This window comes from Aquila chrysaetos, chromosome 25, assembly GCF_900496995.4.
Source record: "Aquila chrysaetos chrysaetos chromosome 25, bAquChr1.4, whole genome shotgun sequence".
Taxonomy (NCBI): Eukaryota; Metazoa; Chordata; class Aves; order Accipitriformes; family Accipitridae; genus Aquila; species Aquila chrysaetos.
In genome coordinates this window covers 17867944-17888086 of record NC_044028.1, presented here as the reverse complement: position 1 = coordinate 17888086, position 20143 = coordinate 17867944, and the positions used below count along the sequence as shown (strand labels likewise).

The 20143-nt window shown below is 44.6% G+C and overlaps 1 protein-coding gene across 7 annotated transcripts in view; it reads right to left on the bottom strand.

Moving 5' to 3' along the window:
* Nucleotides 1-1389: 1389 nt before the first annotated feature.
* Nucleotides 1390-20143, bottom strand: part of XPO6 (exportin 6) — a 55885-nt gene continuing 37131 nt past the window's right edge. For 3 of the 7 annotated variants that reach the window (XM_030001730.2, XM_041120167.1, XM_041120169.1), the window contains 16 exons: nucleotides 19419-19527; nucleotides 18528-18620; nucleotides 16201-16270; nucleotides 14301-14460; nucleotides 13513-13605; nucleotides 11928-12072; nucleotides 11308-11454; nucleotides 10319-10508; nucleotides 10056-10152; nucleotides 9027-9142; nucleotides 7525-7639; nucleotides 6854-7025; nucleotides 6244-6405; nucleotides 4005-4103; nucleotides 3107-3337; nucleotides 1390-2112 (listed from right to left, as the gene is read on the bottom strand). In XM_030001730.2, coding sequence (XP_029857590.1) covers nucleotides 2011-2112; nucleotides 3107-3337; nucleotides 4005-4103; nucleotides 6244-6405; nucleotides 6854-7025; nucleotides 7525-7639; nucleotides 9027-9142; nucleotides 10056-10152; nucleotides 10319-10508; nucleotides 11308-11454; nucleotides 11928-12072; nucleotides 13513-13605; nucleotides 14301-14460; nucleotides 16201-16270; nucleotides 18528-18620; nucleotides 19419-19527 — 2101 coding nt within the window. In that variant the 3' untranslated portion in view covers nucleotides 1390-2010. Of the gene's footprint in view, nucleotides 2113-3106; nucleotides 3338-4004; nucleotides 4104-6243; nucleotides 6406-6853; nucleotides 7026-7524; nucleotides 7640-8986; nucleotides 9143-10055; nucleotides 10153-10318; nucleotides 10509-11307; nucleotides 11455-11927; nucleotides 12073-13512; nucleotides 13606-14300; nucleotides 14461-16200; nucleotides 16271-18527; nucleotides 18621-19418; nucleotides 19528-20143 lie in introns of all 7 variants that reach the window. The other 4 variants (XM_041120170.1, XM_041120171.1, XM_041120168.1 and 1 more) reach the window with 3 other exon arrangements.

The window sequence follows — 20143 nt, the reverse complement described above, 5'->3', positions numbered from 1 at the left end:
CCACAGCCAGGGTGCTTGGTGAAGGAGGTGGCAGACAGCTACCACCATCCTCCACTGCAGCTTGGAGCAGAGCAGAACTGCTGTGAGTGACCAGGGTGGCAGCTCAGGAAGAAGGGGAGGCTCTGTGGGCAGGTTTGGACCCTGCATCGCATTTTCATACACCTAATTACCACCAGGAAAAGCAAGGACTCAAAGTTTCTTTAAGTGCAGACAGTGACACTGAGTTAACTCCAGCAGTTAACTCTGGTTCAGGTTCTGGCTGGCAAGGAGCTCAGTGCCTTCCACTCTCAGGGAAGGTCAGAGCTCTGCAGTCTGGGGGCAGATCATCACCCACTTTCACACTGGTCTTCAGACACCCAGGTTCACAGCCCACAGTTGCAAGGACTGTACCTGGTGAGGCATGACTCTGGTTCATGTGCAACTTCCAACTCAAGCTGCTCATTGCAGGGTATGAAGCCCAAACTTCAAACTGGTCCCAATTTGGACAGCCTGGATGCAAGGCGCTGTCTGTACACAGGTTATCCAAACAGCGTACATTATCTCCAAACAGCAAACATGCACATCACAGGCTGTTTTTCACAAAACTGTAACTAAAGGAATTGTGGAGCAAGTGCTCCTACACTCTAACTCACCTTTGATACCTCCCAGCTGTCCACATGCAGCCACTTCACTCAAGTCCACATCTACAAACATTTCGGGGAGAACAGCTCCTCCAGGCTTGCTCACTTCACAATGACAAGTGCTGTTCCCACCATGCAGCCCCTACTGCAGCTGCCCTTGTAACCACAGAGAATTCAGACTGATAAAATGCTCTATAATAGCTACCTGACTAGAGACTTCAGGAGGAAAAAAAATAAATCCTTCCCAGCTGTATGACCACAAGCCCCACAAAATCTGGTCCTGTCTGACTGGGGACTGGAATTTTAACCTTGTGCTCAGATGCCACTATCAGGTCATTCTGAGTCTTCAAGCTCAGGTCTCTGATGATGCAACACCATGAACATTAAGACATTTCTTCCTGCAGGCAGCTCTTGATCAATTCAGACAACAGTCTGCTGGAGGGAATAAACAGATCACCACAATGGTAACAGAAAACATCAGGGAACACAGGTGGTAAACAATGAGGGGAGAGTGCAGAAAGAAGGCAACACAGCTCCGCACCAGTTCAGTACAGCACCTTTCAGGAGCTGTTGGACTTGCTGGCAGCCTGCACGGGGCATTTCTGCACTCGGCATGGTACGGGCAATGCAGGCACCTGCTGCCGGTCCTCTTGCCTGATCATGGGGAAAGGCTGCAGATTGCTGCCTGCATCGCAAAATGCATTTTCATCTAGTAGAATGGCTTGGTGACAGACAGGCCTACAAGGAATCTAAAACAAGTTACGAGTTATTTAAAACAACAAAGTAAGCACTTTATTTCCATTAAGCATGTTGTTTTAGTATCACAATGGAATGATGAGAAAACTTTTAAAAAAACCAAAAAGTCTCTAATCCCCACAAACAGCAGGGAGGTTTTCAAGGCAATTTAAAAACAAAGGGAGTGACAGAAGTGCCAAAACAGTCCCAACATCACGAGACTCCTCCTCCGAGAGCTGGGCAGGGGCAGGAAGGTGGAATGACACGAAGGTACGAATGTCTGAAGTAGTCTTTGGCGCTTCTGCCTCACGTTTGATACGTACATGATCTCTCAAGACAACTCCACAGAAATCTCTGGACGCAACAAAGTGCTACGTTAGTAGGACAAAACCCCAGCGAGAGGACTTTCCGTACAGTTGAGATGCCCTGCGGTTGGGCGTTAAGACACATCCTGCAGACAGTGCTGACTCCAGCTGGGGGCCTTTGGGTTGGGAGAGAAAAAAGGAAGCGTGGTGCGTGAATCCAAGAAGATGTGCCCATGTGCAAGACACCGCGTCCTGCAGTCCTGACAAAACCAGGGAGGAGAGAAGGTGGTGGCAAAACAAAACATGGATCCGTTCCCTACAGTGATCAAAACACGAGTCCAGTGCAGTAACTATAGTTTCACAGTTCCAGGGGGCAAACTGTCATTGCACAGTCTGTAGTAACGCAGGTCATTCACCAGTCTGTGCACATTCTGGGTAAACGATGGCAGATCCTGGAAAAGATCAAACAACACATTGTACTGCAAACAGAATGACACCTACAAGCACTGTCTTACAGCAGAGAACAGAAATGAACCGACAGGGCCAAACACCCACATGTATTTTCACACAGGAGAACAACAGACTTCTTCCTCCAGAGTCTGAGCCCAGGAAACCCGAGTTTCTGCAGCCCACGTACAGGGAGCAGAGATGGCTCCAGAGCTGCTCCATGCAGAGAGCTGACTGCAGAGATGTGGGCTCTGTTCACGGCACCGGCTTCTCGGTGTGCAGTCAGGCACTACACGAATGGTCACGACATGGCCATCTGCAGCAGCAACTGCTCACTGCATTCCCGCCGAGGCTCCCGGGTGCCACGTACCCCATAACAAGGGCTAACCTTCCTGAAGAGCAATTGCCATCTGGAATCCAGTGATTCTCTCAAGGCTCCTTTCCTACCCTCACCCTTGGTCTCAAAACCCCATCATCTCCCACGGGAGAGGAAGCACTCAACAGACAAGCAACCTTCAGCAGATGGAAGCCACAGCCTGCTGCACTGCCATGACGTTCCATAGGGAGGTTACAGACCCCCCATTTGCTTCACATGCATACGAGGGGTTTGAAAGAATTGTGAGCTATTGCAGCTACTCTGCTGTCTTCGTTGTAACCCTCAAACATCTGGCCAGCAGCTAGAGCGAGATTTTGGCAAGGATCTGAGCGTCCCACTCAAAAAAATGTCAGTCTACCCCTATGAAAAAAACTTCCTCCAGGAAACATATTCCCTAACTCTCACAGCATTCAGCAGTCTGAGAGATGAGATGGCAGTTCTGTTACCTACAGCGAAAAAATCCTTGGCTAGGCATTGCTGAGTATGGAAGCATTTGGAACAAAAGGTACTACCGCAAAACACTGCCCTGAGAAGCTCACAGCTGCCTGCAAGTGTGTTCTGGGAGAAAAACTCTGCGCATCCTGGGAATACTGGCACTCTGCTGCAGTGTTTCCCCTTCTTACCCTGTCCATTTTGAAATTCCTTCCCAGCACATTTTTCTGGTTCGAGTCCACACCATCACAACTGGCCAGGAACTCGGGGAGAAAGGCTGAGTAGAAGCCATCAAAGTCCACTGAGGCCATATTGTAGGTGGCAATGCCGATCTCCTCCTGCAACAGGTCATGCGACTTGTGGACAAGCACCTGAAGTAGCACATTCACAAACTGGAACAGCATGGTTGTGCGGAAGATCTTCTGCACAGTGAGAGAAGCACACAGTTAGAAGTCTTCCAAAGCTCTTGCGAGCACAGAGGTAATTTTCCAAGCCAAGATCACAAATGGCTACAGAAAGCTAGATTAATATCAGCTTTAAAGTCAACAAGGAATTTGGCCACACTTACCTCATGCATCTGACCCAAGTTTTAAGCATTGGCATTTAAGCAAACAGCATCGAGTCCCATTCAAATTCCAGCCAGTTTAACCCTGCACAGTGCTCCTGAAAGCCAGGGAATCTGGCTAGCTGCCTGGAAGTCCGCAACAGGCAGCTGTTAACATGATGGGCTGTCCTTCACTTGTGACCACAGATGTGAACCTGAAAGCCCTGCTTTCACATGCTAACCAGAAGGGCAAGACCTTGGATTCCAACTTTAATCCTTCATGACAGCAATGGAGACAACCACCTGGCAGTGACTTGACTGCAAATTCTAGATACCCCGCTGCTGACCCAGATGAGAATGCTGGAGGGACTCCACCATGTCAATCTGACCAGCAACATATCCATCGGGATCACAGCAACCAACCAAAGGCTGTGGCATAAAAGCCTCCAAAACCTGACCTTCAGTTTCTGAGTGGTTTAAACCAAGTCTCAGAACAGCACCTGCCTATTACCACACACAGAGTGTACACTGGTCAACTGACCCACCTTGTGGTACAGCTTCTGCTTGGTGTTCAGTGTCTCCAAGTAGAAGAGATTCTGCTTGAACAGGTGAATGTCAGGTTGCAGGAAGGACTGGCCAAATGCCTACGAACAAAGCAGAATTGAAGGAAGGGGACTGACATTACAATGAATATCAGACCTGTCAGGCGGAACAACATCATTTTCACCCTGACACCAGAACAAACCCCTGGGAGCCTCTGCTGCTTCTCAGTGCAGCAAAGTAACAAGACAGGCAGTTGTTTAAGTCAACTGTACTGCTGCCAGACCAACGGGAATGAAGAAATTTTAGTGGAAACACGGTCATATCTTTGCAGAACAGTTGCTAAGCTGGGTCCGTTGGGAACAGGTGGGCCAAGGTTGCACTGAGGAGGAACACAGATGCTGAGCACAGCTCCCTTGGCAGCCAGTTTGCTCGTGAAGGATTTGGCTGTTTCTCATGGATGCTACCTAAGGTAGCGCAGCAAGCATGAACAAAACCAGAACACACACACAGGTTTTGTTCTCAATCCAAGTCAAAAGACCAAGGTGACTGGCAGATGCATGTTACTGCACTAAATTAGAAAGAAGAGAGATGGGAGCTGGGAGGCTGACCTGGGCATTACAGAAGCAGTAAAGAGCTTAGGAACAAAATTTGCTGGATCCTGCTGAACTAGTCTGGTAGGCCTGCACAGACTGTGATAAGACATCTTTTACACCCTGAATGCCTCTGACACACTGTACAGGTGATATAGGCAGATGAGGTAAGCTCTGTACAGAGATAGGAAGCAGAATTTTACCAGTTCCTGCTTCAAGGCATCACAAACAGAAGAGTTTATTCCTCCAGACCAGCCATTTACTGTTAAATGGACAAAAATGGCCCAAGTCCCTTCAAGACTGAGCCAGTTCTGGACTCAGATCTCTGGTAAAAGCCAGCACAGAAACTATTAATATTCTCAACACAAAACACTGGCTGTGTGGAGAACATTTACAGAACATTAGAGTTTTGTATGAAAACAACAGGAGCCAAGTAGTAAAACAAGTAGTTCAGTATTGTCAACCAGCCTGAAGTTAATACTGAGATTACCATGAAAATATCTTCCAAAACAAGGCACTCAGGTGAGTTTGGAAGTGTTACACTGCTACAGGTGAAAGAGAGATGCTTGGACAGCCCTGTATAGGGACCAGCTTGGGCGTCATTCACATCAAAAGATGCCAAGGTAAGCAAAGGCCAGAGAGAAACACCAATACAGTTTATATCAGTGCAAGAGCTCCTTCTTCACTCATGTATCAGAAGGGACCCAGTCTCCAGAAGCACTCCATGATGGGGCGGCTCCACAAAGAGTCCTCTCACCTGAAGTCTAAGCACATGGCCCTCCACTCTGGCATTCACTCCTCTCGGAGGAGCAAGCCCTACTCTTGAGGTTGCAGAGCATGGTGCAAGCATACTTCTGTTTACACTGACGTGGGATGGAGGTGAAGGGCCTCACACCAGGTACTCTGATAGCAGATTAGGAGGGTGATTTTTTCCTGATTTTACTTTAAGTTGCACTACCTGTTGTGGGGACAGTTCTTACATCTAGGAACTGCACAGGAACTCATTTGGCCAGCTCTGACCTAAGTAACATGTGGAATACAGTCTGTTATTCTTAAAAATTCAAATTCCCCAACCTGAGGTGCTGGCTCTGTGTACATGCTGGCACACTGCCTATGCCTTCTCTATTCCACAGGCCAAAGCCCATAGGATATTACCCCACTGACCCTTCTCTACCAGATCCAATGGTACAGCATAGAACAAGTCCATTTAAACCAAAAGACATCTTGGTCTCAGGAGAAAAAAAAAAAACCAAACCAAAACCAACAACAACAAAAAAAACCCAGAAAAAAAACAAAAAACAACTTTCCTGCACTGACAATTTGTCCTAGTGCTAACCACAAGACTTGTAAAAGAAGTAAATGGGTCAGCGTCAGTAATGTATTTTTAGGTCAAGATGCAGGATGAGGCATGGAAAGAAATTAACATTCCTTCCTCACTGCTTGCTTCCCTGCGCAGTGAGGCACCATGCCTTATGAGCACATCAGCAAGACCACTCTGCAAGTACTTTGATTTTCAGCAGTTCCTGAAGGCAAGACCTCACTCAAGACATGGTCTAGCCCCCATCACCCACATGTTTAATGCACTGCCACAAGTAGCATATGCTCCATTGCAGAAAGGGTTCTGGACAACTGTGGGAATAGCTTGAGTTACCTGCATAATGGCACTGAACTGTGCTTCGTTCTCCATCTGCTCTTCTGCTACTCCTCTTTGGACACTAGCCAATACACTAGATTTGAAGAAGTACCGCCAATTGTGGTGGAGGACCCGGAAAAGCAGCTCAAATAACTCTGCTTTCACATCAGGAGATGAGCGCTAGGAGGAGAAGAGAACAAACAACTCAAAGCAGGTTCCTGTGCTGGAATCCCACTCAGCCCCTGGATCCCACTGCTAGCAGCACCCTGTCAGGTGGCCACCCAGGGCAGTACTTCACAGCCAAGATACCAGAGCATCAAAGCATTTCCTCCTAAGGAAGGCATCAAACTCAGCAGCTGTTGGATCATGCTAAGAACACATCACCGAGTTTTGAGTTTTACCTCCTGCTTTGAGCACATCCGTAATTTTAGCCTCTCCTGACAATTCCTGACAAAATCCTCCACCTGCACTGCTTCCAATTCCCACTGACTAGTCACCCAGTTTTCCCTGCAGAGGGACTGACATTTACAGCTCTTGGAAAGCAAAAAGCTTAATTGCTCCCACAACCCCAGCAATACCTTCCCTTCCCATCTCCCCCTTCCTACACCTCATGTAGGAACAGCCCTACCTCTGCAATGATGGGGTAGACCTGCTCCATGCACAGTGAGATGACGCTGGGTAGAAAAGGCTTGAATACTTGGCCCGGCTCTTGTACCACCACTTGCAGTATTTTCAGAAACTTCTCCACCACCCGACAGCCAGTGCTGCCCTCATGGAGGATGCTCTCTGCCAACTGCTCCCTATGACAAAAAAAGAGTCATTGCATAGGAACCTTCCCAGTGATCTGCATGCTTACTTAATTTACAGGAAAGCAGGTAGTGCCTCAACTTGCTCAATTAATACAGGCCAAGTACATTAAGCCAAAGGGAGCTGGGTTTTGACTGAGGATTGATAGACCCCCCCTCCCCAACAAAAGCTTGAGTGATAGTTGGGGGACCCTCAGATCTTGGGTAGGAGCCAACAGGCAATGCGAGAGTCCAGTTCAATATCACACACTTCCAGAAAGCCCGTGGGAGAGCTGAAATTGCATGATGGCATGTACGATTGATGTGCATGGGCTGGGTCACTTCAGACTTGGAAGCATTTTCCTCAGATTTAGTCCTGGGACATGACAAAAGTCTGGAAACAAAGGGGTTGGAAACACTATACTCTTTAGGGGCAGAGACCTGTTGTGTGAGCAGCTTACTGAGATAAATCATCCTGAGGGATAAGAAAGAAGTGACGAACATGGGACAATACCTGGTGAACATGTTTAGGAAGGTCTGTATGATCTGCTCAGTGAAAGGCACTCCCATCTGCACCCTCAGTCCTTGAAACAGAGTGAGGAAGAAGCTCAGCATCTCATCTGTCACATCTAAGATAAGAACAGGAAAGCAAAAAGAACACTTTAAGGCAACATTCAAGTGCATCAATAAGTCTTACATATAAGATTTGCTCCTCCTGTACAGGGAACCTCATTTACTCTTGGAAATTTAGCAGCAGGGTTGCCATTAGAAACTGAAACCAACAGCCAGTACTATAGGGCTTAAAAACTGTTCATCCATTTCTGAAAACTGCGAGGGATGACAAGTACAGGCAGCATCAAGCAACTCAGAACAAAACGATACTATCAGCAAGACTCTTAGTCTGGTTGGCCTACACAGAGTTCTTGGAGAAAGCTCTGGCAATGGTCTGGGCCGATCTCCAGTTGCTCACTGCTTGTACAGGGTTAACAGGAAATACAAGGAAATCCAAAACAGCTACACAGCTTGGGGTGGCTTAGGAGACAGAATCCAACTACTTTTTTTTTTTTGGCAGGAACTGAAAAGACCCTTCTAACTTCAGAAGTCATCTTCAGCCTGTGGTTATGCAGTTAGCTAATCAGCACTGCAGCTAATTCTTCATCAGTCCCAACACGCTTTATTGAATAACCACAGTAAGCTGAAGCTGCTCAACTCCTTCATACAGCCTTTTATAGCCAATAAATAGCAATTGTATGAGGCTGCTAGCCTGTTCTGAAGACAACAGTTCATTGCAGTCACAGCATCAGCTTGCCATCTTGGATCCTCTCTACACTTCAACTTTGTTTTGCCTCCCCCATGCCTGCTTCGCCAAGAAAAATCCCACCAAACTCCAAAAGCTTTCCCGGAATGCCTTGCTCTTCATGAGAGAAGCTGCTGTAGTCCTAGGCATTTGAGCTACCCTGATGTGATACAAAATGTAAGTCGCTAGCCAGAAGATTGCCAAGCAACAGTCCTGGTTACATCTGAGGAGCCTTTCCTTTATAGGGGAAAAAACCCCCACATCATTTGACCTCATCTGATGAGATCTACTCCTCTTTGCCTTCAAGCTTTTGGAGAGAATGTAAATGGCAAACATACCCAGACAGGGTATTTTAAAGCTTTTTTTTTTTTTTTTTTTTTTAATTTGTGCTTAGAATCAGCTCCATTTTGTTTCACTGCTGAACACAGCACAGGGCATCTCCATCTTCTGGAAGTGTGACAAACCTTCATGCCTGTATCCTAGACAGCAGAGGAGATCTCACTTTCCTGTCCTGATTCAGCCCAGCCCACCCAGAAGTACAGACTCACATTACACTTCAGGCACAGCAAGTCCACACACTTCACATGAACACCACCATGATGCTATGCTGATGGACTTTGGATATTACCAGTAAGTCATAAAGCTACTCACAGCATTAAAGCCTGTCCTATGGTTATACCTGACTGATGAATGAAAGCTGGGAAGAGGGCTAGTGAGACCTGCACGGATTCTTGCAGCGACTGATAACAGATCTGTCGAGACTTGGTAGATTCTCCAGAGATACTTTCTACAATATCTTCTAAAACGCTGAGTGTCTGATGGATGATCACTTTGGCTGCAAAATAAGAGAGATGATACTTCCTGCATGTGTCAAAACTACTCAGAGGAAAGAAATGAAGAGAAGTCAAGTTCACACACAGTAACTACAACCTACAAGGCAGCATATACACCAAACCCAGGTTGGAGTCAAAAACGTTCCCAAGTTGGTGTTCACATTTTAAACATCTAAACAGGTTCAATTAGGTCACTGTGGCTACTCACTTTCTTAAATTATACAGGTTTACTGCCCTACAGATGCACCCACTGCTCAACTACTCAGGTGCAAACGCTGAGGGGAGCTGTAAACAATATTATTCACAACATGCTAAAGAAACACTAGCCAAGAAAAAAGCAGGACATTATGACAGCAAAATACACTGCAGATTTCTATTTCTGAAAGTAACAACTGGAGCAATACACAATCCCTATATAAGCTAACCCAAATGCTGGGAAAACTTAACTGGCTCAGTTCTACCCATGTGAGCAGTCTGCTGATATTCTTCTCATGAGGAGCAAACCACCCTCTCCCATGCTCCCTCCCTGTGCACAGCTGACTATCATTGTCAGGTTAGTCAGAAGCTGTGGCACTGCCTACTTTTTAAAGCAATGCTCAAAAAAAAAAAAAAAGACACACCCACCCACCCCCCCCCCCACCCCCAGCCAAAAGCAGTCCCAAAACATACACAAAAAATTCCAAAGGTCCCTGGACCCCATCAGTTCAGGGCTCTCCTACATATATAAATCCTCTACAGTACTCCTCAAGTCCAGAAAAAATTCTTATTTTCCCCCTTAAGTTTTTATAACCATAATCTTCATTAATGCTGCCTCCAGGCCAATGTTTCTAATACTATAGTGTCCCAGCATTAGGCTGTCAAGTATTCCTAATGCAATCACTGCTATTCAAAGTTTTATCACAAACTTGATCCCACCTTCCCTGCACGACTGAGGAAGACAGTACTTTGATGGAAGAGCTTACAGGCAACCTGGGGTGAAAGTGCCCTTTACACACCCACAGAAGAAGGATTTCTAAAAAAAGAAAGAAAATACAAATTGCTCCTTTCCTGTCCTCCCCATACACTAAATACAGTTTCTCAGCCAAAATAATTATTGGAAAATCAGCTTGATGACACCTATTAGCAGTTTGCACTGCAGCTGTCAGAAGACAGCACACACCAAGAAACTCGGTACTTACTGTCCTCCAGCTGCACTTTCCTCTGTGGCAAGATGGCATTGGATTTTAATTGGCGGTATTCTCTCGTGAGGGCAGAGATTAGGCTGGCATGGTTGGTGGAGCGAACCGCCCACTGCTGTTCACTCTCTGGAAGATTTGGCCAGGGCAGCAACAATACATTCGACAGTGCTCTGCACACCAACACCTGGGCCTAGAAGCAACAAGACATTAAGCAAAGAGACAAAGTTTTACCATGTTTGCAGTTCGGTTTTCGCTAGAGCACAACCCTAGAGTGAAGTGACATTTTATGTCTGTCCAAAACATCAGCAGTGCTCACAGTTTGAGGAAAGAGTTCAATAGCAGAAGGTAAGCCCAAGTGAAAACTAGTAGCTCTGCAAGGTAAGAGAGAAGCAAAGCTCCATGACTTAAGAGCTGGAATCAGCTCCCAGCTCTGTCAGCCCTTCCCTGCAATGGTAAGTCCCTGTTCTTCATATTCATAAAACAAAGATGATACCACTTTCATTACTCCTTGTCTGGTTTGCACGCTTACACTTGTACAGCACTTTATGCCTCCATGCCAGCACACAATACAACCATATCCCAGCCTTCACTGTGGCTTTTCAGTACTTCTGCAATAGAAATACTAACTTGGAGTGAGGTATGTGGAATGCTAACATAAGTTTCACAGAAAACTTCCTGTATGTTAGAATCAACATGCCTGTACTGTAAAGATGATGCAGAATCAGGGACTGTGTCAGCAAGTGAGAAAGGAATAAGATCTAAGAGGTGCAATTGTGTTTTTTCCTTATGCTGCTGCCTGAAATAGATCATTACGGACAAACTGTATCACTGTGATTCCTGGATATCCACAGTACAGAGATAACTGCTGCCCCTGCCCCCCGCCTTTTTTTTTTTTTTTTTTAATGAGGTTATACCTCACTGCAGTAAGAAATGAGGTACACCTTCCCAAGAACACCCAATGTACATTCTTCATGTTTGAGACAAATCACCTTATCAGGAAGCCGCTGAGCAGAAGTGTCTGTGATCCTGTTGAACACCTTCTGTACTGCTGGGATGCTGATCAAGAACACTGGTCGCACTGTGGTGGCTAAAGAAACTAGCAGGTGGCATGCAGACAGCAGTAGCTTCTCCTGCACCTGAAAGAGAGGGTGGTCAGGCTGCCCAGTAACACCACCACACAGAACCATATAATGCAACACTGGCATCAGACAGCACAGTGAGCTGCCATTACCAGTTTTTTGCAAGCAAGACAGTTTATAGTATTTATTTGCCCATCAGAGCACAGGTCAGTTCCCTTAATACTGTGGAAGAGAGATTTCCCCGCTTTCAAACTGTAAAATCATTAGACTGAGTTTGTATGCCTTTAAGTTGCTTACTCTCATATTAGCTTGACCTACAGTGCTGTTTAGAATTGCTCTTGGTCTCACCCTACATGGGACATTTGCTGTGGCTCTGGAAGATGGACATCCAGCTCTCAGACTGTTTCACATCAGGAGCCACAGTGTGGTCCAGAGCAGACTGTTAAACACCTGAAGACAACAGCACTGCCACGTGAGGGTCTCCTGCTTTAGGTGGAAGCCTAGCCTCAGCCCAGCACTGAGAAAGGTACCTTAGAGCTGATGAGAGGTGTGATAGCCTCCAGAGCGGTAGAGACCAGAGAGATGAACTGCTCCGGGTTCTGCCGGTGAACTTCGCTGTAGAACTGTGCAAGCCAGTGTGCATAGGCTTGCAGCGCTGCCAGGGACTGAGCGTGGCTGTGGAGGAGCAGAGCAAGGGTAAGATATATGTGGGATAAAAGGTACACAAGCAGGACAGCTGCAGAAGGGCACAAGTCCTCAGCGTGGTGGGTAGTTTTGACAGATACTGGGAAAGAATATTGGTATTCTCAAAGCTGGCAGCTTTTTCTTTAAAAATTGTTCACTACTAATTTTTTTTGTCCTGGACCCTGTACATTCAAGGCATGTTTAAAAGTGTGCTGTAACTGGACTCACCCACTGAGCAACAGCATTAAGCCAAAGGTATAAATTGATACGGGTCAAATCATAATCAACTGGTAGGTTGACTACAACCATACTTTACAATTTTTGGCACAGCACCATATTAAGATATTTGAGTCAGGACATTTCTTTGGGACCACGCAGACAGGTGTCCTCCAAGTGTCTGGCAATGTACCTTTGTTAGGCTAGCATTAGAAAATGGATCATAGGTTTCTTCAGGGACATTGGACAGAGAAAAGGATGAAAACCGCTCACTAACGGATCATGGAAAAAACCTCCCAAATTATTTTAAACCAGAAAAGGAAAGAGACCATTAAAAGAACATCATCTGCACAAAACTCAGTGCTAGTAACTTGGGATTATTAGGAGAAATCCAGGGAACTATATGATGGAGTCAAGTGGGGGTTTTCAAGGAGCTGCTATACATGCAATTGCAAACTAGAACAAGTACTTAACGTGCTCAAAAGAACAACCTTAAATTTTGCTCACAAGACACCAGCTGGCAGGAAACAGGTTTGTACTACACAGCCTTAGGAATGAAAGGTCTCTAAAAGGCTGTCAGAGTGGTGTTCTATTACTAGCAGCATCAAGATTTTACACTTAATGTCAACTTCTGGATCGAAGTCATTCATTTGTTTCAGAAATGGCTCACAGAGCTGGAAGGCATATGTTTGTCTTTGAAGCAAAGGACTTGAAACCCTATACTAGGAAAAACATCTTTTACCTGAGCCATAGATCTGACTTTGGTAGCAAAAAAATCCATAAACTGGAACTACATACTGACAGTGAATCCATTTCTTAGAATACCACTATTGTAACGCTTACATCATCATTTAATTACACTGCAGAAGAACTAAGCTTTTACAGCCATTAGTACAGGCCAGAATAACAGCTTGCTTTTAGAGCTAATAATAATGGGCATTTTTACTTCTCATCATGAATATATTTTTCTTTAAATAACCTGAGTACATCAATTTAAAGAAACAATGGTCCAAAATACTGGCAGCAGCCTTGACCTTCATCAGTTAAAAGAAGGTGCTTTCCTGGTTAGCTAGCAATCACTGGAGAGATGCGCTTTTCAGAACATTTGCCAAGCAAGCGGTTAGAACACCAGACCGAGGAGATCTAATGCCTCACCCACCCCATGTAGGTACCAAATTTGGATACAATCATTTGCAGTGTCTATCTCATACTCACACATCGATAAGGTCAGGTTTCAATACAGATGGTACTGCAGTTTCGATGTTGTACAGTTTAATCTGGGATCCATATAGCGTTACTTTTACCAACCTGGAAGTGAATACATATGTGGTAGTGTAAAGGGACTGTAACATGGATATACACATGTACAAATCCGCTTGAACATCTCATCTGAATGCAGCTCTTCACAACTCTGTGTCAATATTTAGTTAATACATAGACAAGATTTAGACCATTTAGTTGAAAATAATTTAGAGCCTATTTCACTGTTTGTGATAAGATGGAACAAGTATGATGTTCCTGCCTGGGAGTGAAAAAACAGAACCAAGGCAGCGGTGTAAAGCCCTGCAATTCTGTAATTTGCAACTATGTGCTAATTAAGTTTCTTGGAGGGGAAGAACCTAATGACATCTGCCTTTCAGTTTTCACAGGTCAAAGATTTTGGTGATTTAACTTCGAGATACAACTTCGAAGTAGTCAAACTCTACATGTCATTTCATTGCATCACAAATGCAGATGCTGGAAAACAGGTACCTCAAACTTTCCAAGTGACTGATTTTACTCAATCCCTCCTATTAGTTATTTCTTTGGTTAAGGATTTAGAAAGCCATCTGGGAAACTTAGCACTGATGAATTAAATGTAACTGGCCATTGAGTTCTTCGTATCTCAATTTAATGAGAATAAGGGGAGGCAGAAAGAAACCTTGGTTTTCACACTCACTGCAGTGGTGACAATTGCTCCTTGTACTGGTGAAGGGACAGCAAACTCCCCCTCCCATACCTACCTCTCCACCACTGTAAGAGCATCATTGAACCTGGCAGCAAACACATCACCAATGAAGTATTCTGCTAAACGACCAACGGCCTGCAGCAAGGAGCTCAGGTCCCTCAAGGAGCAGTGCAAACGGCGGCAGTCATTCTCTGCAGTGATGTTCAGCCTGTGACCTGAAATGACATTGTGGTTCATTAGCAATGAAGCCAAAAGACCAAAGTGTAAATAATCACTTGTGCTAACATCCACTACGAGCCTAGCAGTCTGAAAACTCATACTTTAAAAACCTTGTGCCAGAAAAACACACGTAACCTTGTGACTAATAAATACAGCTCTTTGGGATGGGAAACCTAATTACAAAGCTACAGGAAATGCAAAGTTTATTCTAATTACATTACAAGCATTCTTCTTAAATTAGCTCGGCAGTGGGTCATAGTTCATCTCCAAGTGACTGAAATACTCAAACTGAGTAAGACAAGTTCAACTCTTCCGGCTGCCACACTTCATATTCCTCTTTAAAGGCTGAAATGGATGTTACCAACTGTTTCATCCTTTTACACACTTCTTTTCTTCTAATTGGTACTAATAACTATGTAAAAAGGAGCCTTTTTGGTTATCTATTGACATTAAAAAGCAATCCCAGCTCTGCAGAGAAGGTCACTACCCGGACTCCCTCTGCTGGCTAGAGTGCAATTAGCATTCATGCTGCTGCTGATTTGGAACAAGAGTGTATTTGCTTCTGATGTGAAGCATGGTTATTCACTTTCTTATTTCTCAGCTATAAGAAACATACCGATAAGTAGATCTGCCAGTCTTACCACCTATGTAATCGTCCTACCACTCGGTTGCATATACCTGGTCTCCAGCACTCCAGACCTTTTACTAAAAAAGCAAACACGTTCTACAACACCACATTTCAAAGAAAATCTGTTTTTCTTTCCACTGCCTGTATTTAATCTCGGATTAAGTTTTCAGCAACAAGCTTGCCATTTTGTACCACTGGCACCAGCATACTATCATCCAGTTCTGAATTCCCAGCTGCATCTGAGCTACTTCTGACCCGTCAGCTAAACAGCCAGCCCACATAATAGCTTCTAATACAGATCGTTGCTACAGCATTAAAAACTTACACATTGCATATCCTAGGTCTGAAATGATCCTAAAATTGGAAGTACTTTTTCCTGAACTGTCTACACAACAATCACCATTCTGCCATGTATAGCAGTATTGAATATGTAACAGATTCCTGTACTGGTCATACAAAAAAACTTGAATATAACCTCAGCCACAACCTTCCCCCATACAGATCTCACTACTACTACTTTCCTTATTTCTCAGCAAGGAGCAACAAAGCTACGCTCATGCTTTTTATTCAGTTGAGAGCACCGGTATCTTTGTAAACTACTTTATACATGAAGGCTCCTGAAAAGCCAGCTGGATAAGGCTTCAGAAACTGTTACTACATCCTAAATACTTCATCTTCTCATTGATTCACAATGGTTTTAATTCAAGCCTAAATAAAAATGCTCCTATAGTGGACAACTTCACACCAGATTTGAGCCCAAAGCAAACAGGAGTGCAACCTTTTCTTGAAATAAATTTTAGTGGGAGGAAAAAAGTAACCATTATCCATCCATGTTAGTGTAGTATTTGATGCTGCATGCCTGTTCTTAACACATACAGTATCTTCATTTCAAGTGCTAGAACAAGGGAAGAACCATCCCAATAAAAAAAATAAATCACATTATTAGATTTTTGTCTGCTATTGGAGTTTAACTACTGAGCCATTAGACACCACAAGTATTCAGATCCTCAAGAGAATACGGAAACAGCAACACCAAAGCAGGTCTAGAGTGTTTTTGCAATCAGCTATTCAAAGAGTGAGGACCGCAGTGCTGGGCTGTGGTTGTTACCTGTCCCTGAAGTGACCACAAACTGCTGGAGTCCCAGATACACTTCCAAGTTATCCTGCAGAACTGGAAACTAGAAGAGACAAGAAACAAGCATGATTTTGGGGCTTGGCAGACAGTTAACAGCCTACTACTGATCACTCTGTTAGAGCACAGTTTTCTTCTTTCTCCCTAGCACCTTCAAAAAGACATTTGGAGAAAAGGCAAGTTGCTTGTTCTGGGCTGATCCTGCATGCCACAGCTTCTCATGTCTTGACAGCTGTCAGGAAAACAACAAAGATCACCACTCTGGTGTCGTAGCTCCCCTTTCCCACAAATACCAGCAATCAGCCTAGTAAGATAATGGCTGACAAGTAGAAGTGATGGCACAGCATGCCACCTCTGAATATACAGATGGATGTATAACCCAGACCAAACAGAGCAGAGGAAAGGCAGAGCCTGGAGCACAGGAAGCCTGCGTGGCATCCACCTCACCCATAACTACCAGTGTCTCAAAATGCAGCTACCAAAATATTATTCAAAGAATTTGAGTTCAGTGCCTCTGTAACAGAGTACAGAAGGGAAGTACTGCAGTGCTTTGCTGGTGAGCTGAAGCCCCATGGGGAAAACAGCCAAGGGAGCAAACACCACAGTTGTCATGCATCCTGGTCTGGGAACAAAGCGTTAGCCTAACTCCATCATTCAGGACTGACAGCAAACATGCCTGATCCTGGTGATACTTCAGCTGAGCAACAGGTTACACTACCATGGGGGAGTGTATTGTGCACACAGACTAGGAAGCCTTCTAAGCAGCTTTCAGCCAGCCAAGGTACTTCAGTGATCTGTATTAAGAAATTATTTGTGCTGCACCTGAATGCATTTGTACACATACAGGACAAAATTGCACACTAACCTTTTCCTTGTAGGCATCCCATCAGAAAGAGTATTTTCCAACCCTTTCAGTCTGGCATAGTTCTACTTAATTTCTATTGGCAAAAGTCACCACATTTGAGGTGGTTGGTTTTATCAAAGTTCACTCATCCATCAGCAGAAGGAACTGCAGCCTTTCATTGTCCACCATTATTTGCTACTGATAGACTAGCCACTGCGTTCAACAGCACTGCAGACTACTGTGAAAAGCACGTGAAACTCCTTGAGCATCTCCCAGATTATCCAGTAAACAAAAATGAACTAATGCAGGGCTCAAGAAAGCACTCACTATCAAGTTGCTAACATGCTGTGCCTAATAAACAGTTGAGTGTCTTTGTATAACTGCAGGAGAACTATTTAAAAAAAAAACCCAGATAGTCTTCCTCATGTTAATGTGTTACCTTAAGGAAGCCACATGCTCTTCACCATATGACCCATATGCTCACTGTGCTCACTGAAACAGCTGCTCCATTTGTTTGCCTCTTGCTGACTCATGCTGTGCCACCACACTGCAGAGCAACTTCTACTTTTGTATAAGGACTATTTTGTTCACTACTTCAGAGTTTCTGGTAATAGGCTTCTAGTGCTTAGCTCAGCCAGAATCTTTTTTAAATAAAAATATAAATTAAAAAAGCAGTTCAGGTCAGGCATCTTCTGCCTCTGCAGCAGCTCAATTTTCTCTGCTGCTTGGGAATATGGTTCAGAGGTCTAGGTCTGCAGTGTCTCCAGCAGAATTAACAGACTTGCTTTGAGATCCCACTACCATTACTTGCCTTTCTTCTCACCCAGCAAAAAGGCACTAACTACTCTGAATTTTGGACTCCACTGGCTTACAGCCTCGAGATCTCCTCCTCAAAAACCATTATAATGCTACAAACCCAGACAACTTTTACACCACCGATTCTAGCAACAGCACTGGCACTAGCTGGAGAGAAGCACTTATCCATGTTTATCAGATATAATTCCCAGTTGTCCGAGGCACTCTCTTCAGCATTTATATCTAGCCTTTCATTTAAACAAAGATTTCACTCTCCTTAAAACCCCAGTAATGACACTCTCATCTGCCCAATTCACAGCACTGCCTCCTAATATAAAGGCCAAAATAAACATCAATGAAGGATTGATTGCTGCCAAATATTTACACTTTGAGAGAAGGGAATTTCTAAAGAGCTTAGTGTCCAGCAAGTAGGACTCGGATGCTCACTGAAGTACTCTCTTCAAAACACACCACGAAATCTGGCAAAGCCAAAAAAAACAACTTTTTTTTCCTTCAATTTCTGGTCTCCCCTTGCCAAGGTTTTGCATCCAAAACCAAATCTCCCTACTTTTTTGGCACTGTGGCCTCTATCAAACAGCTTGCAACAAACTCCAGCAGTTGGTGCTCATTTCACATTGCACTTTTGGTCTGGATAACTACTTACTAGTGTGGAGAAGGCATGAGTTGGCAAGAGCTCCATGACTTTTGCAACCACTTCCAAGCTCTGGCGCAAGTACCGCTGCCACTCGGTCTGCTGCTATGGGAAGAAACACTAAGGTAAGCACAGCACTTCCAGAGGGAAACAGATGGCTTTTTGTAGACTAGTAGGTCTTAATTGATGTTTGGGACTAGCTAGCTCCTTTCCAGAGCTTGGCTTTTGCAGACACCCAGATACCGAAGAGATACTGCTCTTATGATTCTCATATGCTGCTAGACATCTGATGGAGGATAATTCTGCCAACCCATGCTTTGGGCGTGCGTGCATGCATATGCTTCCCTGGAGTGATAAGGCACAAACATTCACTCCTAAAGCACAATTACTGCTCAGATAACAAGCATCCGTTATGCAGAACAACCTGCCCTTCCAGTGCTCTGGCCTCATCCATTTTGGCCACTTACTCCACTTTTACATTAATCAGTATTGAGATGATGTTTACCAATACCAACTTAGGAGAAATAAGCTTAAACGAAAGCACCAATAACACATACAGCTTAAAGCTTTTGTCTCGGAGATATTTCAGCATTTACGTTCCAAAGCAACCACACATGGACACCTAATGCCTCTGATAATCAAAACATAAGCATCTATATTCCCCCCTCCCCATAAGAACCAAGCTGAAAAAAAGTCATATCTTTTCACAGTGACTTTAAGTACATTTTTGTCAAAAGCATTTCATACTGCTTTAAACCTCAAACCCCACACCGAATGGAATGAAGAAGCAGCTGTCTAGCTTGTACTCCGAAGTACAAGCTCTTGGAAAGACATTCCAGGTGTTACCAGTGCAAGAGTTAATATCTGGACCTGCAGCTGTCCTTGTTTAACACTGCTCCTTACATCATCATCCAGTGTCTCATCATCCAGCTCCTCCAGCTGTGCCTGGTTATACCTGAACTGGATTCGATTCAACACCTCTGTCAGCAACAGAACCAAGGCGTCTTCGTACCTATGACCATGAAGAAGACAGAGCAAGAGTTTGATAAAACAATTCTGCAGAGATTGCTGTGTCCACAGCCCTTTCAGCAAAGGAGATATGTAAAGCAGATGACAGTTTAAAGTGGGCCACCGCAAAGAGCCTGCAGCACAGCTTTACAGGTTTGTTGAGGAAACACCAAGCAGACCCTGGGCTTAAGAATATAATGTAATTTCAGGTAAAAAGGTACCTGCAAGGAAAGAACTTTGGTAATACCTGATATTCCTCTACCTCTGAAAGGGAAAGGGAGAACTGTTAGCAACAGAAGCTGCCCAAGAGTTCAAAACAGGAAAGGTAGGAGTGGCTTGCCAGGAATAATAGCAGATGTACATGAACAGGAGGCACCAAGGGCCAAGTTGCTTAAGCTGCTCCTCAGCAGCCTGTCTGGTGTTGCTTTTTGGACAGTGAATGAGGAACAGATGAAACAGGGCAGAGTTACTGCTGCCTACCTGAAAAGGGGGCCTCCCCTGAGGCTATTTGTGCTGCTATCCTCTTTCCCTACACTGTTGGCAAAAGAATTCAGGCCCCTGTCCTCTGAAACAAAGCCAGCACTTTTTCCACTTGTACTGTAACACTAAATGCATGTGAC